Source organism: Bombina bombina, chromosome 6, assembly GCF_027579735.1.
Source record: "Bombina bombina isolate aBomBom1 chromosome 6, aBomBom1.pri, whole genome shotgun sequence".
Classification (NCBI taxonomy): Eukaryota; Metazoa; Chordata; class Amphibia; order Anura; family Bombinatoridae; genus Bombina; species Bombina bombina.
The window spans coordinates 487326163-487347925 of record NC_069504.1 but is presented as its reverse complement, the minus strand read 5'-3'; the positions used below and the strand labels follow the sequence as shown (position 1 = coordinate 487347925).

Here is a 21763-nt window from a genome sequence, read left to right as displayed (position 1 = left end):
ACACTGAACCCACATTTTTTTTTTCTTTTGTGATTCAGATTGAGCATGCAATTTTAAACAACTTTCTAATTTACTCCTATTATCAATTTTTCTTCTTTTTCTTGCTTTCTTTATTTGAAAAAGAAGGCATCTAAGCTATTTTTTAGTTCAGAACCATGGAAAGCACTTGTTTATTGGTAGGTGAATTTACCCACCAATCAGCAAGAACAACACAGTGTGTTCACCAAAAATGGGCCGGCACCTAAACTTACATTCTTGCATTTCAAATAAAGATACCAAGAGAATGTAAAGAATTTGATAATAGGAGTAAATTAGAAAGTTGCTTAAAATTGCATGCTCTATTTGAATCACGATAGAACAAATTTGGTTTCAGTGTCCCTTTAAAATGTTACTCAATTATATTTCACTATTTGTCAGGAGGCTGGACTAAGAGAAGTGAATACATTAAGTATTCACACATGACGCAATTACGCCCTGACAAAGTCCCGTTGATCAGCCAATGGGAGTGAAACGTACGTAGGTGGTGGCTAGGTGCTCTGACACCCGATGTTTGGCTTGTAAGAATTTCCAAGTGCTTACATGATACGGATGAAACGGATGTGCTCTGATCCTTTTGCAGTGACCTGGCATGGTTTGAAAATTGTTTACAGCGTGGACATTCCTATATGGTCACAAATATACTGAGGAGAGGTATCATTTTGTTGTTACAGACACGGAACCGCTTATGTGGAGCTTGCTTTGTGTTGCTTGCTGTCCGGACTGCCTATATTGTTAATAACTGACCTCTTTCCTTATCGCTTCTTCCCTATGCATGCCATGACTTACATCCTGCTTATTTACTTACCTGCTTGCTTGCTTTAATCATTGAATCAATGATGCATTACTGTCACTGAATATAAGCTTGCCCTGAAAGGCAATTTGTGAAAAGCAATTTCCGTTCAACATTGGAACTTTTACTGTGACTTTGTTTCTTAAGCACAACTGGACCGATATTTTATCATTTTATACCATCAACTGCCGAGCATGCATAGATCCCCATGATAACCTGCCCAGACACAGCCTGTTATGATACAGGGTTTGGTGCAGCAGGGTGTTGCATGCAAAAAAGCCAATTTTTTGGGATGCCAGATTTGCCTTTAAGATTTTAGTTTTGTATATGTTTTGATACATAGTGTTACTTATCGTTGCACTTTTTGAGATATCACTTATTTGCACCTTATTTCAGGGATGTGTGTGTTTTTTATGCCATGATAACAGAAAATGCCTATCTATGGATATAAATGAATAACATATTTTTTGATATCATCTAAAAGAGTGCTGAAGTCCCATTCTATTTATACAAGGATTACTATATCCTTGGGATCTAACTTTTTAGTTTAAATAAATATTTTTACACACTTGTCACTTCTAGTATCCAGTATGAGCCCATAATAAAAAAAAATAATATGAAATGAAAAAAAAAGTGAAATGTATTTTATTGGAAAAAGTGAGGAATTTTTACACAGGTGTTTCAAGGGGGGGAGAAGACATTTCTACGTATTTGGGGTAGGATATAAATCCTTCGGAGGTAAGATTCTCCTTGTAAAGGCTTGTTCAGGACCTTTGGAAGAAAGAGAGAGAAAGAATGATTGAGGGATACATAGAGAAGGGGCAGAGAATGATGACAGTCTGGCATTGATGAGTAAGGGGGAGGCACAATAGGGAGGTATAATGTCAAAGGGAAGGATGCTTTGGGGGAAATTAAAAATTAGCTTTATTTCAGAGTGAGGCAGTTGATAGCTGGAAATCAGATGGGGAGTAATGGAAAATGTAGTATATGAGGGTATGTAGCATGGGAAGTCAGAAAGGGGAGCAGAAGCAGCTCTATCATAAGTACAAGTAGTCAAGTCCCTCTCTTAAATGGACATAATAACACCTAGTACATATATTTCCCCCCCCCAATATATTGTCCCTTAAATGCTTATGTCATAACATTATCCCCATCCCTACATAAGTTCAATAAAAATAACTACTTAATTACTCAAAGAGACAGTGTACACACTTATTGTGTTTCTAGTGGCTTGTTATACCAGCCCAGGAATTTAGAATAACATTTTAGTACTTATCTCTACAACCCCTTTCAGGAGTGCAATTTCTTCTGCAGTCTATGTTTACATAGCTTTTCTGTAGCTAATACTTAAAAGGACAGTAAATTAAAAATGTAATTTTCATGATTCAGATAGATCATGCAATTTTAAACAACTTTTCATTTTACTTCTATTATCTAATTTGTTTTTTAATCTTGGTATCCTTTATTGAAAAGCATACCTTGGTAGGCTAAGGAACAGCAATGCACTACTGGAATCTAGCTGCTGGTTGGTGGCTGCACATTTATGCCTCTTGTCATTGTCTCATCCTATGTGGTCAGCTAACTCCCAGTAGTGCATTACAGCTCCTTCAATGAAAGATACAAATAAAATGAAGTAAATTTGTTAATAAAAGTAAAATGGAAATTGTTTACATTTGTATGCTCTATCTAAATCATGAGAGAAACATTTTGGGTTTCATATACCTTTTAGTACTGAAATTTCTGTAAATGTGGCGGACTCAACAGACAAAAGCAACTATTTCCAATGACAAAAGAAAGCTAAATGATCTATTTTAAAACAATTTAATAAACTGTCCCTTTAAGATAGTATAAAAAGAAAATACATTTAAATGTAATGGACTGTGCAAATAGGCTTTTTTTCCCTACAAATTCTCATTAACCTGAAGAACCTACATCACACCGTGCCTGCTACAGTCATGTGACCATTCAATTGGCCAGAAGCAGTTGCAGCTTTAGTGAGGCAGAAATAATAGATCTGTCTAACATCTCATATGTGATTTCTAGAGCTGCATTGGGGCAGTAAAAAAAAAAGTTAACATTAAAGTAAGACCACTTTATAATTATGGCAGTGTTACAGGTCTTGCAAGGTGCATACAGACAGAGTGAGGAAAACATTGGGGACATGGGCATGAAAGAAAACTGAAAAGAAGAGGAGAAATTCAACCAAGAAGATAACTGGAGGTGATGAACTGTGCAAAGCTGAGACAGATACAGAGAGATGTGCTCCTCACTGTGTAATTCTGCAGTTGGTGGTAGACACGTAACGTCCTGTGTAGTGGATATTGCACCTCACCACATTATTAGTGAAGTCAGATTCCTGCACTTTATACTTGGGGTTCACCACAACCTGGTAAAATAAAAAAATGAGTAGAATTAAAGTAATATTCAAGCATTTAGGGGCAAGGTATTAATAAAGGGAAGGGTATTGACAGGGTGGCAAAGTATTAATAAAGGGAAGGGTATTGACAGGGTGGCAACGTATTAATAAAGGGAAGGGTATTGACAGGGTGGCAACGTATTAATAAAGGGAAGGGTATTGACAGGGTGGCAACGTATTAATAAAGGGAAGGGTATTGACAGGGTGGCAACGTATTAATAAAGGGAAGGGTATTGACAGGGTGGCAACGTATTAATAAAGGGAAGGGTATTGACAGGGTGGCAACGTATTAATAAAGGGAAGGGTATTGACAGGGTGGCAACGTATTAATAAAGGGAAGGGTATTGACAGGGTGGCAACGTATTAATAAAGGGAAGGGTATTGACAGGGTGGCAACGTATTAATAAAGGGAAGGGTATTGACAGGGTGGCAACGTATTAATAAAGGGAAGGGTATTGATAGGGTGGCAACGTATTAATAAAGGGAAGGGTATTGACAGGGTATCACCTGCCTATGATAAACTTATCATAATAGGTTAATTATAAGCTCAATGTAACACACAGCTGATGGCTTTATACAAAGAGAAACTACATGAAACGGATGATAAACTAGGATAAAGAGTCAAAATCTGAACTGAGTAATTAAATGTTTGGGGGTATATTATGAAGAACATGGTAAATGGGAAAAATAAAACATAAAAATAGTATAAAATGTATGAGGAATCACTCATTTAGGTTTATTCTTGAACATGAAATAGCTGCTTTTTTCTCTCAATTTTCTTCTGAATTGTTCTCTCTAAGGGCCCGATGAGCTAAGGCTCTCTACTCAGGCAAGATTTAAGATTTGAAGGAGAGACTCATATATTACAATATAAGGTCTAAAACAATGCCAACAATATGGTGTGATTATTGGAAACAAATTAAAGAGAAAATTGTACAATACACTGTCCCTTTAACAAGCATAATGTGTGTTAAAAAGGGATTTTTAATACATATATTAATTTACATGGCACATTCGTGACGAAAATCAGATTTTCTTTTCGTTTTAATGAAACGGATTTCAAAATGAATGCACACAAAAAAAAATACTGAAGAAAAACGTCAGTATTCATTCACTAACTTTATTTATTTTTTTAAAGGGGTTAATACTACATTAGCATGCTCTCCTTGCTCTCCAGAGCTAGGGATGGGCAAATGTTTAGTAACATTCGAAAAATTAAAGGAATTTTAACACATTCGTTCGTTCATTTCAAATTTCGAATGTTTGTACATCATTCTAACATTCATTTAATGTATGCGAATTATGCAATATTCGAATTCGAAAAAATTCGAATTTATATATTTGTAATAGTATTTCTTATGCTTTATTTAAATGTAATATTCAAATTATGCAATTTTCAAATTCGAAAAATTCTAATTTATATATAATTAATAGTATTTCTAATGCTTTCTTTAACTGTAATATTCGAATTTGAAACATTCAAATTTATATGTTTGTAATAGTATTTCTAATGCTTTATTTAAATGTAATATTCGAAATAGAAACATTCAAATTGATATATTTGTATCAATTAAGTATCATTTTACTAAAATCCTTGCCAGATGAACTATTGAACTTCTGAATAGTATTTGTTAAATCGAATATGGATCTAATTAAGAACATTTGAATTCGAAAGTGACATTCGAAAAATGTAAATAGCATTCGATTATAGAATTTTTGAGAATATTGGTTCTTGTCAACATTCGATTATGTAACTCGAATTTCTAAAATAACATTCGTTCTAACATTTGAATTTGAATACAAAGTAAGTATTATAGCAATGGGTGAACTATTTACCTATAGCTTTGAAACATTTACAGTTGTTTTAATGAAAACAAATGTAAATGTTAAAATATAATTCCATTTTAGTTAAACATTTAGTTTAAAACTAAATGAATACCGAATAGTGAACCCACCGCATATTCAGGGAAACAAATTTCCCTGAATATTCAGAACCAAAATGTCTTGGCTGCACATCTGTAATAAATATATATTTATAAACCATGATACTTAGTATGGGTGAGACTGTGAAATCTAAAAAGAATAGTTATTAAAGGGGTGAGGCTGTATAAACTGTGAGAAAAAGTTTTTAATAGGGTGAGTCTATATACACTGAGAGAAAAAGTTATTAATAGGGTGAGTCTATATACACTGAGAGAAAAAGTCATTAATAGGGTGAGGCTATATACACTGAGAGAAAAAGTTATTAATGGGGTGAGGATATATTCAATGGGAGAGAGGGTTAGTAATAGGGTGAGGCTATATAAAATGGGAGAGAGGGTTAGTAATGGGGTGAGGATATATTCAATGGGAGAGAGGGTTAGTAATAGGGTGAGGCTATATAAAATGGGAGAGAGGGTTAGTAATGGGGTGAGGATTGTCAGGATATTGCTGAGTGACATTAGATAATATATATATATATATATATATACATATATGATAAGATAAAATAATACATTTATATATTAAATATTAAACTTGGACATGCTCTGACCATTGCTAAATACATTAATCTGTATTGCAAGTCTGATGTCAGAAATTGAGTGACACCACCCCCCTTTGCTGATTACACATCAGAGTACAAAGAAACAGACATTTGTTTAGATAGGAAGATGGGGATTTTCAAAGGAATTGCCTTCAAATAAACTTTTGATCACTGTCTGGAATTGTGTAATGAGATTTCCTATTAGATCACCTGAACACCTTTCCTTACTTTTAATTATTAAGAAATGTGCCATGATGGAGTGTGTGTGTATATATATATATATATATATATATATATATATATATATATATATATATATATATATATATATATATATATATATATATATATATATATATATATTAGATAGTAAATAAAATAATTGCTCATATATATATCTGTCATGATTTAATTACTACAGAATTATATCAGAATGTTACTCACAGGGTATGTATATGATATAAGATGATAACTGGAAAATGTGGCAATATTATATCAGAATATGAACTAAAATATGAATTAATATCATACTGAAAGTATAAAATTGAAATCCTTTTAAGTCCCATCATAGAAATATGCCTTTAAAGTACATCTCTTGAGACATTGTTGGTAGGAAGTATGTATTATATGTATATTATATAGATTTGATATTGTGCACAGGCATAATGTTTGGATGTATGAGAATACATACTAAATCAATATACCCATGTTTGGACTTGTAAATACGTGCTCAGTTAAAATAGATGGGCCATGTATTGAACATATAGTTTATTAAAGCTAGGAAAATATGAGTGTATTAAATAGACATTTGATAAAAAATACATATTCCTGTAATTGAGAAATAGAATATTTTAAATATGAAATTAACCCCTTAATGACCGAGGACGTGCAGGGTACGTCCTCAAAAAAAAGGCAGTTAACGCCTGAGAACGTACCCTGCACGTCCTCGGTGTGGAAAGCAGCTGGAAGCGATCCTGCTCGCTTCCAGCTGCTTTCCGGTTATTGCAGTGATGCCTCGATATGGAGGCATCCTGCAATAACCATACATGGCCATCCGATGCAGAGAGAGCCACTCTGTGGCCCTCTCTGCACCGGACATCGATGGCCGGTATCGTTGGTGGGTGGGAGCCGACTTGGGAGGCGGGTGGGCGGCCATCGGTGTGCTGTGTTAAGTCACGGGGGGTGGGATCGGGGGCGGCACCGCCGGGGGCGCGCACGGACGCGCGCGCGTGCACGGAGGGTGGCGGGCGGGCGCGTGCACGGGGCGGGAGCGGGTGGGAACCGCTACACTACGGAAAATTTTTTAAGTAATAATTGGCCTAATCTTGTTTGTGCAAAAGCACAAAAAGAGATCGTGGAGGGGTGGGGGGTTGGTTTTGTGTGGGGGGAAGCTACACTACAGAAATGCTTACAAAATTAAAAATAAAGACATTTTTTCTTCTAAACTGGGTACTGGCAGACAGCTGCCAGTACCCAAGATGGCGCCTATCAAGTTAGAGTGGGAGGGTTATAGAGCTGTTTGGGGGGGGGATCAGTGAGGTTGGGGGCTAAGGGGGGATCGTACACAGCAGCATATGTAAATATGCTTTTTAAAAAAAAAAATATATATAGCTTTTATTTTAGTACTGGCAGACTTTCTGCCAGTACTTAAGATGGCGGGGACAATTGTGGGGTGGGGGAGGGAAGAGAGCTGTTTGGGAGGGATCAGGGGGTCTGATGTTTCAGGTGGGAGGCTGAGCTCTACACTAAATCTAATATTAACCCTGCAAGCTACCTAATTAACCCCTTCAATGCTAGCCATAATACACGTGTGATGCGCAGCGGCATTTAGCGGCCTTCTAAATACCAAAAAGCAACGCCAAAGCCATATATGTCTGCTATTTCTGAACAAAGGGGATCCCAGAGAAGCATTTACAACCATTTGTGCCATAACTGCACAAGCTGTTTGTAAATGATTTCAGTGAGAAACCTAAAATTGTGAAACATTTTACGTTTTTTTTTAATTTGATCGCATTTGGCGGTGAAATGGTGGCATGAAATATACCAAAATGGGCCTAGATCAATACTTGGGGTTGTCTACTACACTAAACTAAAGCTAAAATTACCCCAAAAAGCTCCCTACATGCTCCCTAATTAACCCCTTCACTGCTGGGCATAATACACGTGTGGTGCGCAGTGGCATTTAGTGGCATTCTAATTACCAAAAAGCAACACCAAAGCCATATAAGTCTGCTATTTCTGAACAAAGGGGATCCCAGAGAAGAATTTACAACCATTTGTGCCATAATTGAACAAGCTGTTTGTAAATAATTTCAGTGAGAAACCTAAAGTTTGTGAAAAAATTTGTGAAAAAGTGAACGATTTTTTTTATTTGATCGCATTTGGCGGTGAAATGGTGGCATGAAATATACCAAAATGGGCCTAGATCAATACTTTGCGTTGTCTACTAAAAAAAATATATACATGTCAAGGGATATTCAGGTATTCCTGAAAGATATTAGTGTTCTAATGTAACTAGCGCTAATTTTGAAAAAAAATGGTTTGGAAATAGCAAAGTGCTACTTGTATTTATGGCCCTATAACTTGCAAAAAAAGTAAAGAACATGTAAACATTGGGTATTTCTAAACTCAGGACAAAATTTAGAAACTATTTAGCATGGGTGTTTTTTGGTGGTTGTAGAAATGTAACAGATTTTGGGGGTCAAAGTTAGAAAAAGTGTTTTTTTTTTCAATTTTTCCTCATATTTTATAATTTTTTTATAGTAAATTATAAGATATGATGAAAATAATGGTATCTTTAGAAAGTCCATTTAATGGCGAGAAAAACGGTATATAATATGTGTGGGTACAGTAAAGGAGTAAGAGGAAAATTACAGCTAAACACAAACACCGCAAAAATGTAAAAATAGCCTTGGTCCCAAACGGACAGAAAATGGAAAAGTGCTGTGGTCATTAAGGGGTTAAACTACATTCCGTTGCCTGTTGTCCCCCCCTGGTGTTTAATGCGGGAATTGCAACCAAAGGGTATTTTAAATTGTCAGGGGATTTTAAATTACCATATGCATTTCCAAGGGCCAATGAGAGATAAACTCAAAGGGCGTACCCAAAATTTCACTGAATGATTAGAAAAGAGGTGGGTTTTATCACTGATAAAAATTCTTGCACAGGAAGTAATAGAATCAATGCTGGTGAAGGCTCAATGCTGGTTAATGCTGCTGCTTACCATGTCTTACTGACTTAACTTGCTGCTTTGGAGATACATAGAATTTTGTAAGACAAAATTATTAAAGGGACACTCAATCAAAATTAAACTTTCATTATTCAGATAGAGCTTGCCATTTTAAACAACTTTCCAATTTACTTCCATTAACAAAATGTGCACAGTCTTCTTTTTATATTTAAACTTTTTGAATCACCAGCTCCTACTGAGTATGTGCAAGAATAAGCGTGTATGCATTTGTGAATGGCTGATTGCTGTCACATGATACAGTGGGAGTGGAAAAATACATAACTTTTAAAATTGTCAGAAAAAAAAATCTACTACTCATTTGAAGTTCAGACTAAGTGATATTGCATTGTCTTGTTATCTTGCATTTGTTGATTATGCAAATATACTGTGTTGACTGGTCCTTTAATGGTAAACTCTTTACTCTGGAAGAGCAAACAAAATTGGGCCTAACATTCACTTCCAGATTTGTGCACACGCTCTTATATGACAGTGAAAATAATTTTCATTGAAAAAGCTGAACTCTCATATGGGTATTTAGTAATGTATGGCGATTTTTATAATTTAATATTTTATAGCAAAGATATTCTTTATAGCCATAGTCCAATTGAAGCTGTAATTTAAAAGGTATCTTTTTCTATATATATTTTATAGTATAGGATAGTAGGTATACTAGTGTTAAATATTGTTATTAAGAAAGGATTTGTGTATTTTAATGCCATAAGTTATTTGTAGTTATTATGATACATTTCAATTTGTTTTATTGTGGCTAAATAGGAAGTTATTTCATGCTAGATTAATTGGTATATGTTGAATTGGTAGTATTGTGTAACAATATCTGGGTTTAAGTGAAGTGTATTAGATTATATTGGGTTTAAAATAGTGAAATATATTTCCCTGGAAATCCCATTAGTTTGTGGGATTTAAGCTAAGATTTCATTGTGAGATTTGAACATAGGTGAATACAACGTTTTTAAATAAGAGATATATATATATATATATATATATATATATATATATATATATATATATATATATATATATATATTGTATTGATTAAACTTTCTGGCTATTTATAAATTATTCTAGTATAATCCCTGTGTGATATTTAATAAGCTATTCATTTTGAGTTAAGGTTAATTTATAGGAATATTGTAACAACTAGACATACATATTGGGGCATAGTCAATATACTATTTCCTGCAAAAATATATTCAATGTGTATATAAAGTTTAACTGGTCAAAACTTCGGAAATATTGTTACGTAAATATATAATACGTTGAAGGTTACTGCTGAGATTTAAATAATATTGTAACCTAGGATATCTAACAGGATATATACAATGGGAGAGAGGGTTAGTAATAGCGTGAGGATATATATAATGGGAGAGATGGTTAGTAATGGGGTGTGGCTATATACAATGGGAGAGAGAGTTAGTAATGGGGTGAGGATATATACAATGGAAGAGATATTTAATAATGGGGTGAGGCTATATACAATGGGAGAGATGCTTAGTAATAGGGTGAGGATATATACAATGGAAGAGAGAGTTAGTAATGCGGTGTGGCTGTATACAATGGGAGAGATGGTTAGTAATGGGGTGAGGATATATACAATAGGAGAGATGGTTAGTAATGGGGTGAGGATATATACAATGGGAGAGATGGTTAGTAATGGGGTGTGGCTGTATACAATGGGAGAGATGTTTAGTAATTGGGTGAGGATATATACAATGGGAGAGAGGGTTAGTAATGGGGTGAGGATATACAATGGGAGAGATGATTAGTAATAGGGTGTGGCTGTATACAATTGGAGAGAGGGTTAGTAATGGGGTGTGGCTATATACAATGGGAGAGAGGGTTAGTAATGGGGTGAGGATATATTCAATTGGAGAGATGTTTATTAATGGGGTGAGGCTATATACAATGGAAGAGAGGGTTAGTAATGGGATGTGGCTGTATACAATGGGAGAGATAGTTAGTAATGGGGTGAGGATATATACAATGGGAGAGAGGGTTAGTAATGGGGTGAGGATATATACAATGGGAGAGATGGTTAGTAATGGGGTGTGTCTATGTACAATGGGAGAGAGGGCTACTAATGGGGTGTGGCTATATACAATGGGAGAGATGGTTAGTAATGGTTGGAGGATATATACAATGGGAGATAGGGTTAGTAATGGGGTGAGGATATATACAATAGGAGAGATGGTTAGTAATGGGGTGTGGCTATATACAATGGGAGAGAGAGTTAGTAATGGGGTGAGGATATATACAATGGAAGAGATATTTAATAATGGGGTGAGGCTATATACAATGGGAGAGATGGTTAGTAATGGGGTGAGGATATATACAATGGGAGAGATGGTTAGTAATGGGATGTGGCTGTATACAATGGGAGAGATGTTTAGTAATTGGGTGAGTATATATACAATGGGAGAGAGGGTTAGTAATGGGGTGAGGATATACAATGGGAGAGATGATTAGTAATAGGGTGTGGCTGTATACAATTGGAGAGAGGGTTAGTAATGGGGTGTGGCTATATACAATGAGAGAGAGGGTTAGTAATGGGGTGAGGATATATACAATGGGAGAGATGGTTAGTAATGGGGTGTGGCTGTATACAATGGGAGAGATGTTTAGTAATTGGGTGAGGATATATACAATGGGAGAGAGGGTTAGTAATGGGGTGAGGATATACAATGGGAGAGATGATTAGTAATAGGGTGTGGCTGTATACAATTGGAGAGAGGGTTAGTAATGGGGTGTGGCTATATACAATGGGAGAGAGGGTTAGTAATGGGGTGAGGATATATTCAATTGGAGAGATGTTTATTAATGGGGTGAGGCTATATACAATGGGAGAGAGGGTTAGTAATGAGATGTGGCTGTATACAATGGGAGAGATAGTTAGTAATGGGGTGAGGATATATACAATGGGAGAGAGGGTTAGTAATGGGGTGAGGATATATACAATGGGAGAGATGGTTAGTAATGGGGTTTGGCTATGTACAATGGGAGAGAGGGCTAGTAATGGGGTGTGGCTATATACAATGGGAGAGATGGTTAGTAATGGTTGGAGGATATATACAATGGGAGATAGGGTTAGTAATGGGGTGAGGATATATACAATAGGAGAGATGGTTAGTAATGGGGTGTGGCTATATACAATGGGAGAGAGAGTTAGTAATGGGGTGAGGATATATACAATGGAAGAGATATTTAATAATGGGGTGAGGCTATATACAATGGGGGAGATGCTTAGTATAAGGGTGAGGATATATACAATGGAAGAGAGAGTTAGTAATGGGGTGTGGCTGTATACAATGGGAGAGATGGTTAGTAATGGGGTGAGGATATATACAAAGGGAGAGATGTTTAGTAATTGGATGAGGCTATATACAATGGGAGAGAGGGTTAGTAATGGGGTGAGGATATATACAATGGGAGAGAGGGTTAGTAATGGGGTGAGGCTATATACAATAGGAGAGAGGGTTTTTAATGGGGTGAGGCTATATACAATGGGAGAAATGGTTAGTTATGGGGTGAGGATATATACAATAGGAGAGAGGGTTAGTAATGGGGTGAGGATATATACAATTGGAGAGATGGTTAGTAATGGGGTGAGGATATATACAATGGGAGAGAGGGTTAGTAATGGGGTGTGGCTGTATACAATGGGAGAGAGGGTTAATAACTGGGTGAGGATATATACAAGGGAGAGATGTTTAGTAATTGGGTGAGGCTATATACAATGGTAGAGAGGGTTAGTAATGGGTGAGGATATATACAATGGGAGAAAGGGTTAGTAATGGGGTGAGGATATATACAATGGGAGATAGGGTTAGTAATGGGGTGAGGCTATATACAATGGGAGAGATGGTTAGTAATGAGGTGAGGCTATATACATGGGAGAGAGGGTTAGTAATGGGGTGAGGATATATACAATGGGAGAGATGGTTAGTAATGGGGTGAGGATATATACAATGGGATGGGAGAGATGGTTAGTAATGGGGTGAGGATATATACAATGGGAGAGATGGTTAGTAATGGGGTGTGGCTGTATACAATGGGAGAGAGGGTTAGTAATGGGGTGAGGCTATATACAATGGGAGATATGGTTAGTAATGGGGTGTGGCTGTATACAATGGGAGATATGGTTAGTAATGGGGTGAGGATATATACAGTGGGAGAGATGGTTAGTAATGGGGTGAGGATATATACAATGATAGAGATGGTTAGTAATGGAGTGAGGCTATTTACAATAGGAGAGAGGGTTAGCAATGGGGTGAGGCTCTATGAACTAAGGAGATTGATATTAATGTAGTGAGGGCATATACATTTGGGTGAGTTGGTCATTAATGGGATGAGTTTCTATAAACTTGGATTGATTGCTAGTAAGGGTGTGAAGCTGTACACATTTGGTGACATAGTTATTGATGAGGTAAGGCCGTATATCCTGGGAGAGACAGGTACTAACAGGGTAAGAGAAAATGGTATTAATCAATAAACCTAACCCAGAACTAGCTAATATTATCAAAAGCTTCATTAAAGGGACACTGAACCCAAATTTCTTCTTTCATGATTCAAATAGAGCATGCAATTTTAAGCAACTTTCTAATTTACTCCTATTATCACATTTTCTTCATTCTCTTGGTATCTTTATTTGAAATCCAAGAATGTAAGTTAGATGCCGGCCCATTTTTGGTGAATAACCTGGGTTGTTCTTGCTGATTGGTGGATAAATTCATCCACCAATATTAAAAAAAGTGCTGTCCAGAGTACTGAACCAAAAATCAGCTTAAATGCCTTTTTTTTCCAAATAAAGATAGCAAGAGAAAGAAGAAAAAATGATCATAGGAGTAAATTAGAAAGTTGCTTAAAATTGCATGCTCTATCTGAATCACGAAATTAAAAGTGTGGGTTCAGTGTCCCTTTAATTACAAAAGAGACAAACCCCAACACACAATGATGGCTAGATTACGAGTGGCGTGCTGTTGCGAGTGAGCAAAAAGGGGTTTATCAAGGCTCTTTGCGAGCATCGAAAGTAGCATAAGTATTACGAGTTGAAAGGAAACGCGTTCGCTTGAGCGCAATTGAATTTTACGCGTGTCGGGATATTGTGACTTCAGAGCTCTGGATAACTGTTATGCTCGACTAAAAAGTTGCACAAAAACATTAAAAATACATTACAAAGTACAGTTACACTCATAATAACACTGTCTGATAAAAATTATTTTAAAAAATTGCAATAAAAATGTATAAGGGCTCAAAGGTATGAGGTCTCAGGTGTTAGAAAAAAAAGGCTGCAAAGGACTTTAGCATATTTATAGGTATTGATTTATATTGCAACAAAAAAAATATAATATATATATATATATATATATATGTATTAATTAATAAATAGAACATATTCTTCTATGTGAAGAACAATAGAATGTAAAATATTAATATTTCATGTCGGCTTAGCGCACTTGAGAAAATGCGATCGAGTTTGCGCGTGAGTAAGGGTGTTAGGCTTTTTTTTCATTGAAGTCTATGGGGGAATATGTTAATGCAATGTGTACACTACTCGACATGCGCAAAAAGCTTACTTCTAGTGTAGTTAGCTTGCGAGTGGTAGCGATAAATAGTGATCCACTCATAATCTAGCTCTGATTATGAAATAATGCCGTTGTCCTTGCATACTCAAACCACCTGACAAGCGCTCAAACCACCTGACAAGGGACAACCACCCTAGACAAGCAGTACTGTCACAATACTTGTTGCCTGGATTGTGGTGGTGTTTATACAAATGTCAGCCTAATTGCTCAGTGCTGATACATATGTTATTGTGGTCATTATGTACTATTGAAAAGGCTTTAAAATTAAGGATACATGCAAATGGATGCTATTTTCTGAGAGAAATGTTACAGTGATTCTACTCATATACCGGGAACAGCAAAGAGGCATTTTATTTTTTGACTTATTACCATATTAAGCCATATATAAAATACATCTAAACAGCTGTTCTTGTATATTTGTTATATGGACTTCACTGTTTTTACACATTAGATTCCTGGTGATGTTTAATTTCCCCTAGGGAAGCCCATGGGCCCTAGGTGTCCCTAGGAGAAATGAGACATCACCAGGAATGTTTTGTGTGAGAATTGTGTACTTCACTTTTCATTTTACATTTGTATTTACTGATAAGGTGGTTTGAGTATGTAGGGATGAAGAGAGGATTTCATATTCATTGTGTATTGACTTTTTTTTAAATGAATAAAGCTTTTGATAATATTAGCTAGTGCGGGTTATATATATTTTTTGTTTTGCTTTCATAATACTTTGTTTTCTTTACTTGTACGCTTTACTTAAATAGGCCATTCTCTCCCTTAGGTGATGGGTGTTCACTTGGCCTGTCTGTTGTTGCTGGATGGGAGGGCTCTGTTACATAAAGACTTTAGGAATCATGAAGAAAGTATTTTTGAGCAGATAAATTGACAAAAGAAAAAAAAAATGAGTTGTTAAAATAGTTGAAACAGCTTGTTTAGGCCTAGAAATGACATAGTGAGTACTAATAACAAAGTAATAATAAGACAAATGAAAAGCTAGTGGCAATATATGGAAAGGTATTAATAGGAGAAGGTATGAACAAGGAGAGTGGATATAATATGAGGATAAAAAATGGAAGACGAGGAAGAAATGGAGAGATAAGGAGTAGCTTATACAATAAGATGGGTTTTTAACTAGTATACAATATTAACTGTAAGATTTGATGTAAACATAGGAAAGGAATATTACGATTGCAGGTGTAAAGAACAGTTTTCACCAAACTAATTCATGGCTTTATATGGAACACATGCTGGGGTATTTCTGTTCTGGGAAGACTATGGGGCCAATTTTTCAAAGGTCTTGCGGACCTGATCCGACAGTGCGGATCAGGTCTGCAAGAAATCGCTGAATGCGAAGAGCAATACGCTCTCCGTATTCAGCATTGCACCAGCAGCTCACAAGAGCTGCTGGTGCAACGCCGCCCCTTGCAGACTCGTGGCCAATGGGCCGCCAGCAGGGAGGTATCAATCAACCCAGTCTGAAGACTCGCCAGAAACACGGACCGTCAAGCTCCGTTCGGAGTTTGATAGATAGGCCCCCTAGACAAGCAGTACTATCACAGTGCTACAGAAACAAATCAAGCCCTGCCACAGTGAGAAGGAGGACACATTGCCATTGTTAGTAAACACACAAATATTTCTGACTATGGCCTGCTCAGTGTGGTAAGCTACACTGTGACAGCTTTTCCTTTAACATCCGCCTGGTTACTAATTTGATGTATTATCTTGACAAGGAGATGAGTGGTATTAATAAAGGAGATAGGAAAGAAGTAAAATGAAGGCAGGAGTATTATGACAGAAAAGGGTTTTTTGCGAGGGACAATGGTGTTATCAGGTAGTGGAACCTTAACAGAATGAATGCCATTATCAGATGCTGCAAGGGTACCTGCTAAGGGGATACTATGAGTAGCATTATTATAGTGGAGGCTTCAGAACGGACAGTAGTCAAGAATAGGGATACTGTTATGAAGAATATTATTATCAGAGAAACAGAGAATATAAGGGGAACAGAGGAATTATCAGACAGAGATACATAATGGAGAGTGGCACATGGGTGTATTTGGCCTTGGCAAACAAGGCACTTGCATAGGGAGGCAGATTTTAGCAGGGGCAACATTTTTTTACTCTCACTTCACACACACTCACTACACCCACACATGCACGCACACTTTACTTCACATGCCCGCTGCACTACACACATTCACACTACACTCCCACACTCACCATATACACACACGTGCACTTGAATATGAACATCCACTGTGGACATGCCATGAAAAAAAAGTCACGTTACACCCTAACCAAAAAATATTATGGCCAAAAAAGTGCTAAACCCTGGGTGGGAGGCAGCAGAATTTTGATTGTCTTGAGCAGCACAAAACCTAAATATGCCGCTGGAGTGGCACCATCAGGGGATAGGATATTTTTAGGAAGCAATATATTATCAGTGAAAAGAAAATTATCAGGAAGCGATATCAGGAAAAAAATTACTATCAGGGAGAGTGTAATTAACTTTCAGAAGGAGTGTACTGACTTCATACATTTTTTTATCAAGTGAAGCAGTATTATCAGAGAGTGGGACTTCTCAAGAAGATGTTATGTGTAAATAATGACAAGAGGTGGCTGTATAGCATGTTGGAGACAGTGTACAAATAAAAGGATTGCTCTGTGAGGACATAAATTCTGCCAATACTCACTTTGAGAATATAGTTCCCAGGTTTCACTTCAGTGATGTCAATCCACTGACAGTCGATATCTGCATTGTACGTGTCATAACAACCAGGACTCAGACCCTGCATGAGAAATAACTAATGTATCTAGAGAAGAGTAGTATCTTGCCATCCCTTGACTAAAGTAACAAATAATTATGGGTGTAAAGGCATTATAAGTCCACATACATTTATACATTGTAAGAGCACAATAAATACTAGCACACAACACGTTGCAAAACAATTCTGGTTTTATTCTTACAAATGAAAACTTTGTCTGGGGGGAAGCACAATAAATATGTTAAAAAAATAGTTGTGATTTAGATGTTTAGAAAAAAAATCCCTATATTTTAGATGGTCAACATTTATGTGCACAAATAGAATATTCAATAGGCAGTTACTCACCTGAGTGTGTGAAGTGCATGCATATCTCTTAAGGTTGCCAAAGTCACAGGTGGTATCCTCCAGACAGAAGCTGGCCTTGTGCCCTTCTGCGACCTTCCTGCCTGTGGTGGCATCTAGTAGATCATAGTGACTGAATTCATCCATGCTATGATAGTGTCTGCATGAGATAATTAAGATGTCAGATCTGTCACCTCTATAATAAGAGCTACTGCTACTCTGGGAGCCTTAAAGGGACAGTATACTCCAATTTTCATTTAACTGCATAGATATAATAGACACTACTATAAAGAATAATATGCACAGATACTGATCTAAAAGTCCAGTATAAATTAGTTTAAAAACTTACTTAGAAGGTCCCAGTTTAGTACTGTTAAAAAGGTTAGTTGGAACACCCACTAAAATTGGTTCTATAGCAAAAAAACAAAACCAGACACTCCCCCCACCCCCTTCCTCTGCATATAAAAAGACTCTTTACACAAACAGTAACAAGTTGGAGTATGTATACAGTATCAGTATTTTTCTAAAACTTTGGGGCTTTGTTACGAGTCTGAAAATAAGCGCAATGTTATTTAAAAATAAACAAAATTATACATTTAAAAAAAAAAAGCTGTATAGGTTATATAAATGGATCATCTACAAATCATTTATGCAAAGAAAAATCAAATGTATAATGTCCCTTTAAACACTCCAATCCCTATAGTACTTACTGATGACAACTGTGCCATTCCCAGGTTTGACGGGGGCGGGTAGGCAGAAAGTCAGCAGTTCCCTGATTTTTGACTCGCTGCGGGAAACGGAGTAGAACTCTGACATCGTAATCTGAAGATTCAGCACTGTACGCAGAGCTGGTAATGAAATGACATAAGTAAAAAGAGTGTCAGTAGCAGTGCAAACTCAGTAGCTTTTAAAAAGGTCATCAACCAAAAAAAACAGCCTGACTATCAACCTCTCCAGCATAAAGTAGTTATATAAAGCTCGGCTATTGTTACAATAGCAGTCATTGTCATAATTAGCCACTTTCACTGTTGCTTTTTATACATACAGCAAGAATGTTAGCCAGCTATCATGCATAAATGTGTTGTCTCATACATGTAATGCCAAAACCAACCTTTCTCACCACATAACAGCAAGGGAGCAGACTTTCTGGTTCTCACCTTGAGAGGCAGCGTTCCTCTGCTGCACATCGGAGTGAATAGAGATGAGCTCTCTGGATATAGGTAGAAGCCTGGACATAATGTGGATCAGGAACTAAATCAGGGAGACCTGTGGGGATAACATTGCATGAGTAGCCAAGCCTGTCTGCTGGAAAACAATATATTTTAGAGAAACTCATTAAAAAACACTCTCTATGTGTGCCTGCTAGATAAGATCCCTTCTACCATACTCACCTCTAGCATTCTGGTTACCTCTGAACACACTTCCCACACTGACTCTGCTTTGTTGACCACCTTGGGCTTCACCTCCTGTAGCTGGGACACTGGGTACATTGGCAGGTGGCAGATATGGTTCTGGCCTTTGGGCACCATAATATCCTCCTTCTCCAAGTCCCACTCCTCCAAAGGGAGGCAAGCCCACATTCCCACCACCACCACCACCACCAGTTGCTGGATATACTGGTTCACTTTCTGGGATTCTTTCACCTCCTTGAAATAGACTATGGGAAAAACGCCTGTCTAGACCATCTTGAGGCAATGATGGGTTAGCTGGGGGAGACTGCTGTTGGGGCTGGATGGGGGGAGCAGCAAAATAAGGGGGTTGCCCAAAAGGAGGAGAGGGTTCCTCCCAAGCCTCCTCATATCCTCCACCCCATGGCTGGACATAGCTTCCTCCTCCCTGAGGGTATCCATAGCTGTCTTCATACCCCTGATGATAAAATTCAGGCTGGGGGACATGGGGGACATAGGGAGGCTGTGGCCTGGGAACAAATGGTTGAGCCACAGAATTTTGTGAAGGGACCTGGCGTGTTCTCCCACCACTTCCTCTTGCTGATGGAATGAAGCGTCCAGTACCTACTGTCTCACCCCCTTCTCTCCAGTTGTCAGGCACCTGTCCAAATCCAAAGGGATGTCGGGTGTTTCCCCTCACAGTTTGTGATGAAGTACGGGATTGGGTGGGTGCCTGCCGACGGAGGTCTGAACCTCCTCCACGGCTACCATCCAGCAGAACCCGAGTTCCTCCTGTGCCTCCACCTGCAGCTTGGTATTCAGAACCAGAATTTAGCAGCCGATAACGCCTCCCACTCTCTTCCCACTGAATCATTTGCCCCCAGCCCTCTTGCCCCAGGGCTAGGGAAAGTCCTGAAAGCCACAAGCAAAGTTTTTCTAAAAGAACCATGTTGGTATCTCCTTTCCTTACCAGGCAGGAAAAGGCGCTAAGGAGAGATGCAAATAGGTGCAGTTGTTGAAAGGGTTATAAAATTAGTAATAATCAAACATAATGATGGGCAAACTGAAAACATGTAGGTGAAGTACACTAGCAGGAATGATTCATAGAATGTTTCTTTTCAGGATAGCTAATGATGGAATGATTCTCTGTAAGTGTCAGGCAGGATATGGAATAATGTAACTATGCTCTGTAAGTCTCAGGCAGGAGATGGAATAACGTAACTATGCTCTGTAAGTCTCAGGCAGGAGATGGAATAACGTAACTATGCTCTGTACTTCTCAGGCAGGAGATGGAATAATGTAACTATGCTCTGTAAGTCTCAGGCAGGAGATGGAATAACGTAACTATGCTCTGTAAGTCTCAGGCAGGAGATGGAATAATGTAACTATGCTCTGTAAGTCTCAGGCAGGAGATGGAATAACGTAACTATGCTCTTTAAGTCTCAGGCAGGAGATGGAATAATGTAACTATGCTCTGTAAGTCTCAGACAGGAGATGCAGAGATGGAGCAATGCCACATAGGTATCATGCTGGAGATGCAATGATGGAACAATACAATCCAGGTGTTAGATAGAGTGATGTTCTGTAGATCTCAGCAAATACAGAGGTGCTCTGTAGGTCTCAATCAGAAGATGAAATGATGCTCTGCAGCTGTCAGACACAATATTGAGTAATGGAGCTAAGCTCTGTAAAAATCCATATAGGAAATAGTCCCATTCTTTCTTCTCATTCCCCTGTTATCTTGTTACCTCCTCAGTAACCTTCACTTCTTCCTTCTCAGCTGCTCTGCTCTCCCTTCTATACCTTTATGTATTTCCTCTCTCATGCCATCCCTGTTTTTCTCTCTCCATTTCTTCCACTTGCTTCCTGTTTGTGCTGTATCTTTCTCCCCCACTTTACCCTCTCTCCTCCCTCCTTTCTCTTCCTACACCCCCTCCCACACTATTTCCTCAAACTTTATGCAGCTCCTTCCTTCTGATATTTATTCTCTGCTTTTAGATCTTCTCTTTCAGTCCCCCTTCACTTTCTGATTCCAGGTATTTTTCTCCTTTTCTGCCCCTTTCCTGTGTTCTCCACTTACTCTTTGTCTCTGCATCTCGCTTCCCTGTCTCTTACAAGCTGTGTGCTTCAGTTACTGCATATCTTTGCCCTGTTCTCCAGTGGTCCTAATGCCTGCACTCTCCCCACCTCCGAATGTCCCTGTTATTCCCAGCCCTCTCTGCAGGATATATGACAGGGATCCATCTATTAACATTCCTTTTCATTGTAAAACAAAAGAAGTACACTGAAAAAACTCACAACAAAATGATCTGTTTTGAACATGCTGAGATTTAATAACTATACACATAGCCTTTGAATAAGAAGAAACAGTAGGTTCTTTCATTAACAAAATCAAGAAATGAAAAGCACATTCTGTACCTCAATTTTTTTCACTACAGTATTCAAATGTTTCCAGCATATGACGCACATAGTTTGTGTTTGAAATTATATCTGACGCATTGTGTCAATGCGCCTGTTACATATAAAATAACAGGCCAAAATACACAGAATGTGAAAGTACAGTACTTCTCTTTTTACATTACACTATAGTCATTGAAAATAATTTAGCAATGATTTTGTTAACCTCTATGAATTTGCTATTTGTTATTCACAAGTGAAATCATGTGACAGTTCTTA

General features: G+C 37.5%; 1 protein-coding gene across 1 annotated transcript; it reads right to left on the bottom strand.

Moving 5' to 3' along the window:
- Positions 1-1458: 1458 nt before the first annotated feature.
- On the bottom strand, positions 1459-21275 carry LOXL1 (lysyl oxidase like 1). Its single transcript, XM_053717327.1, has 7 exons — positions 19091-21275; positions 18857-18965; positions 18410-18547; positions 17703-17859; positions 17286-17381; positions 3100-3215; positions 1459-1600 (listed from the first exon to the last, which is right to left on the bottom strand). Exons 1-7 carry the CDS (start codon positions 20034-20036, stop codon positions 1594-1596), a joined length of 1569 nt encoding a protein of 522 aa, XP_053573302.1. The 5' UTR covers positions 20037-21275; the 3' UTR covers positions 1459-1593.
- Positions 21276-21763: the final 488 nt, after the last annotated feature.

Coding starts and splice junctions, on each gene's coding strand:
- LOXL1 (XM_053717327.1), bottom strand. CDS start 20,036: ATGGTTCTTTTAGAAAAACTTTGCTTGTGGCTTTCAGGACTTTCCCTA. Junction 18,548..18,856: donor GAGGAACGCTGCCTCTCAAG/GTGAGAACCAGA, acceptor TTTCATTACCAG/CTCTGCGTACAGTGCTGAAT. Junction 17,382..17,702: donor CATGCACTTCACACACTCAG/GTGAGTAACTGC, acceptor TTTCTCATGCAG/GGTCTGAGTCCTGGTTGTTA.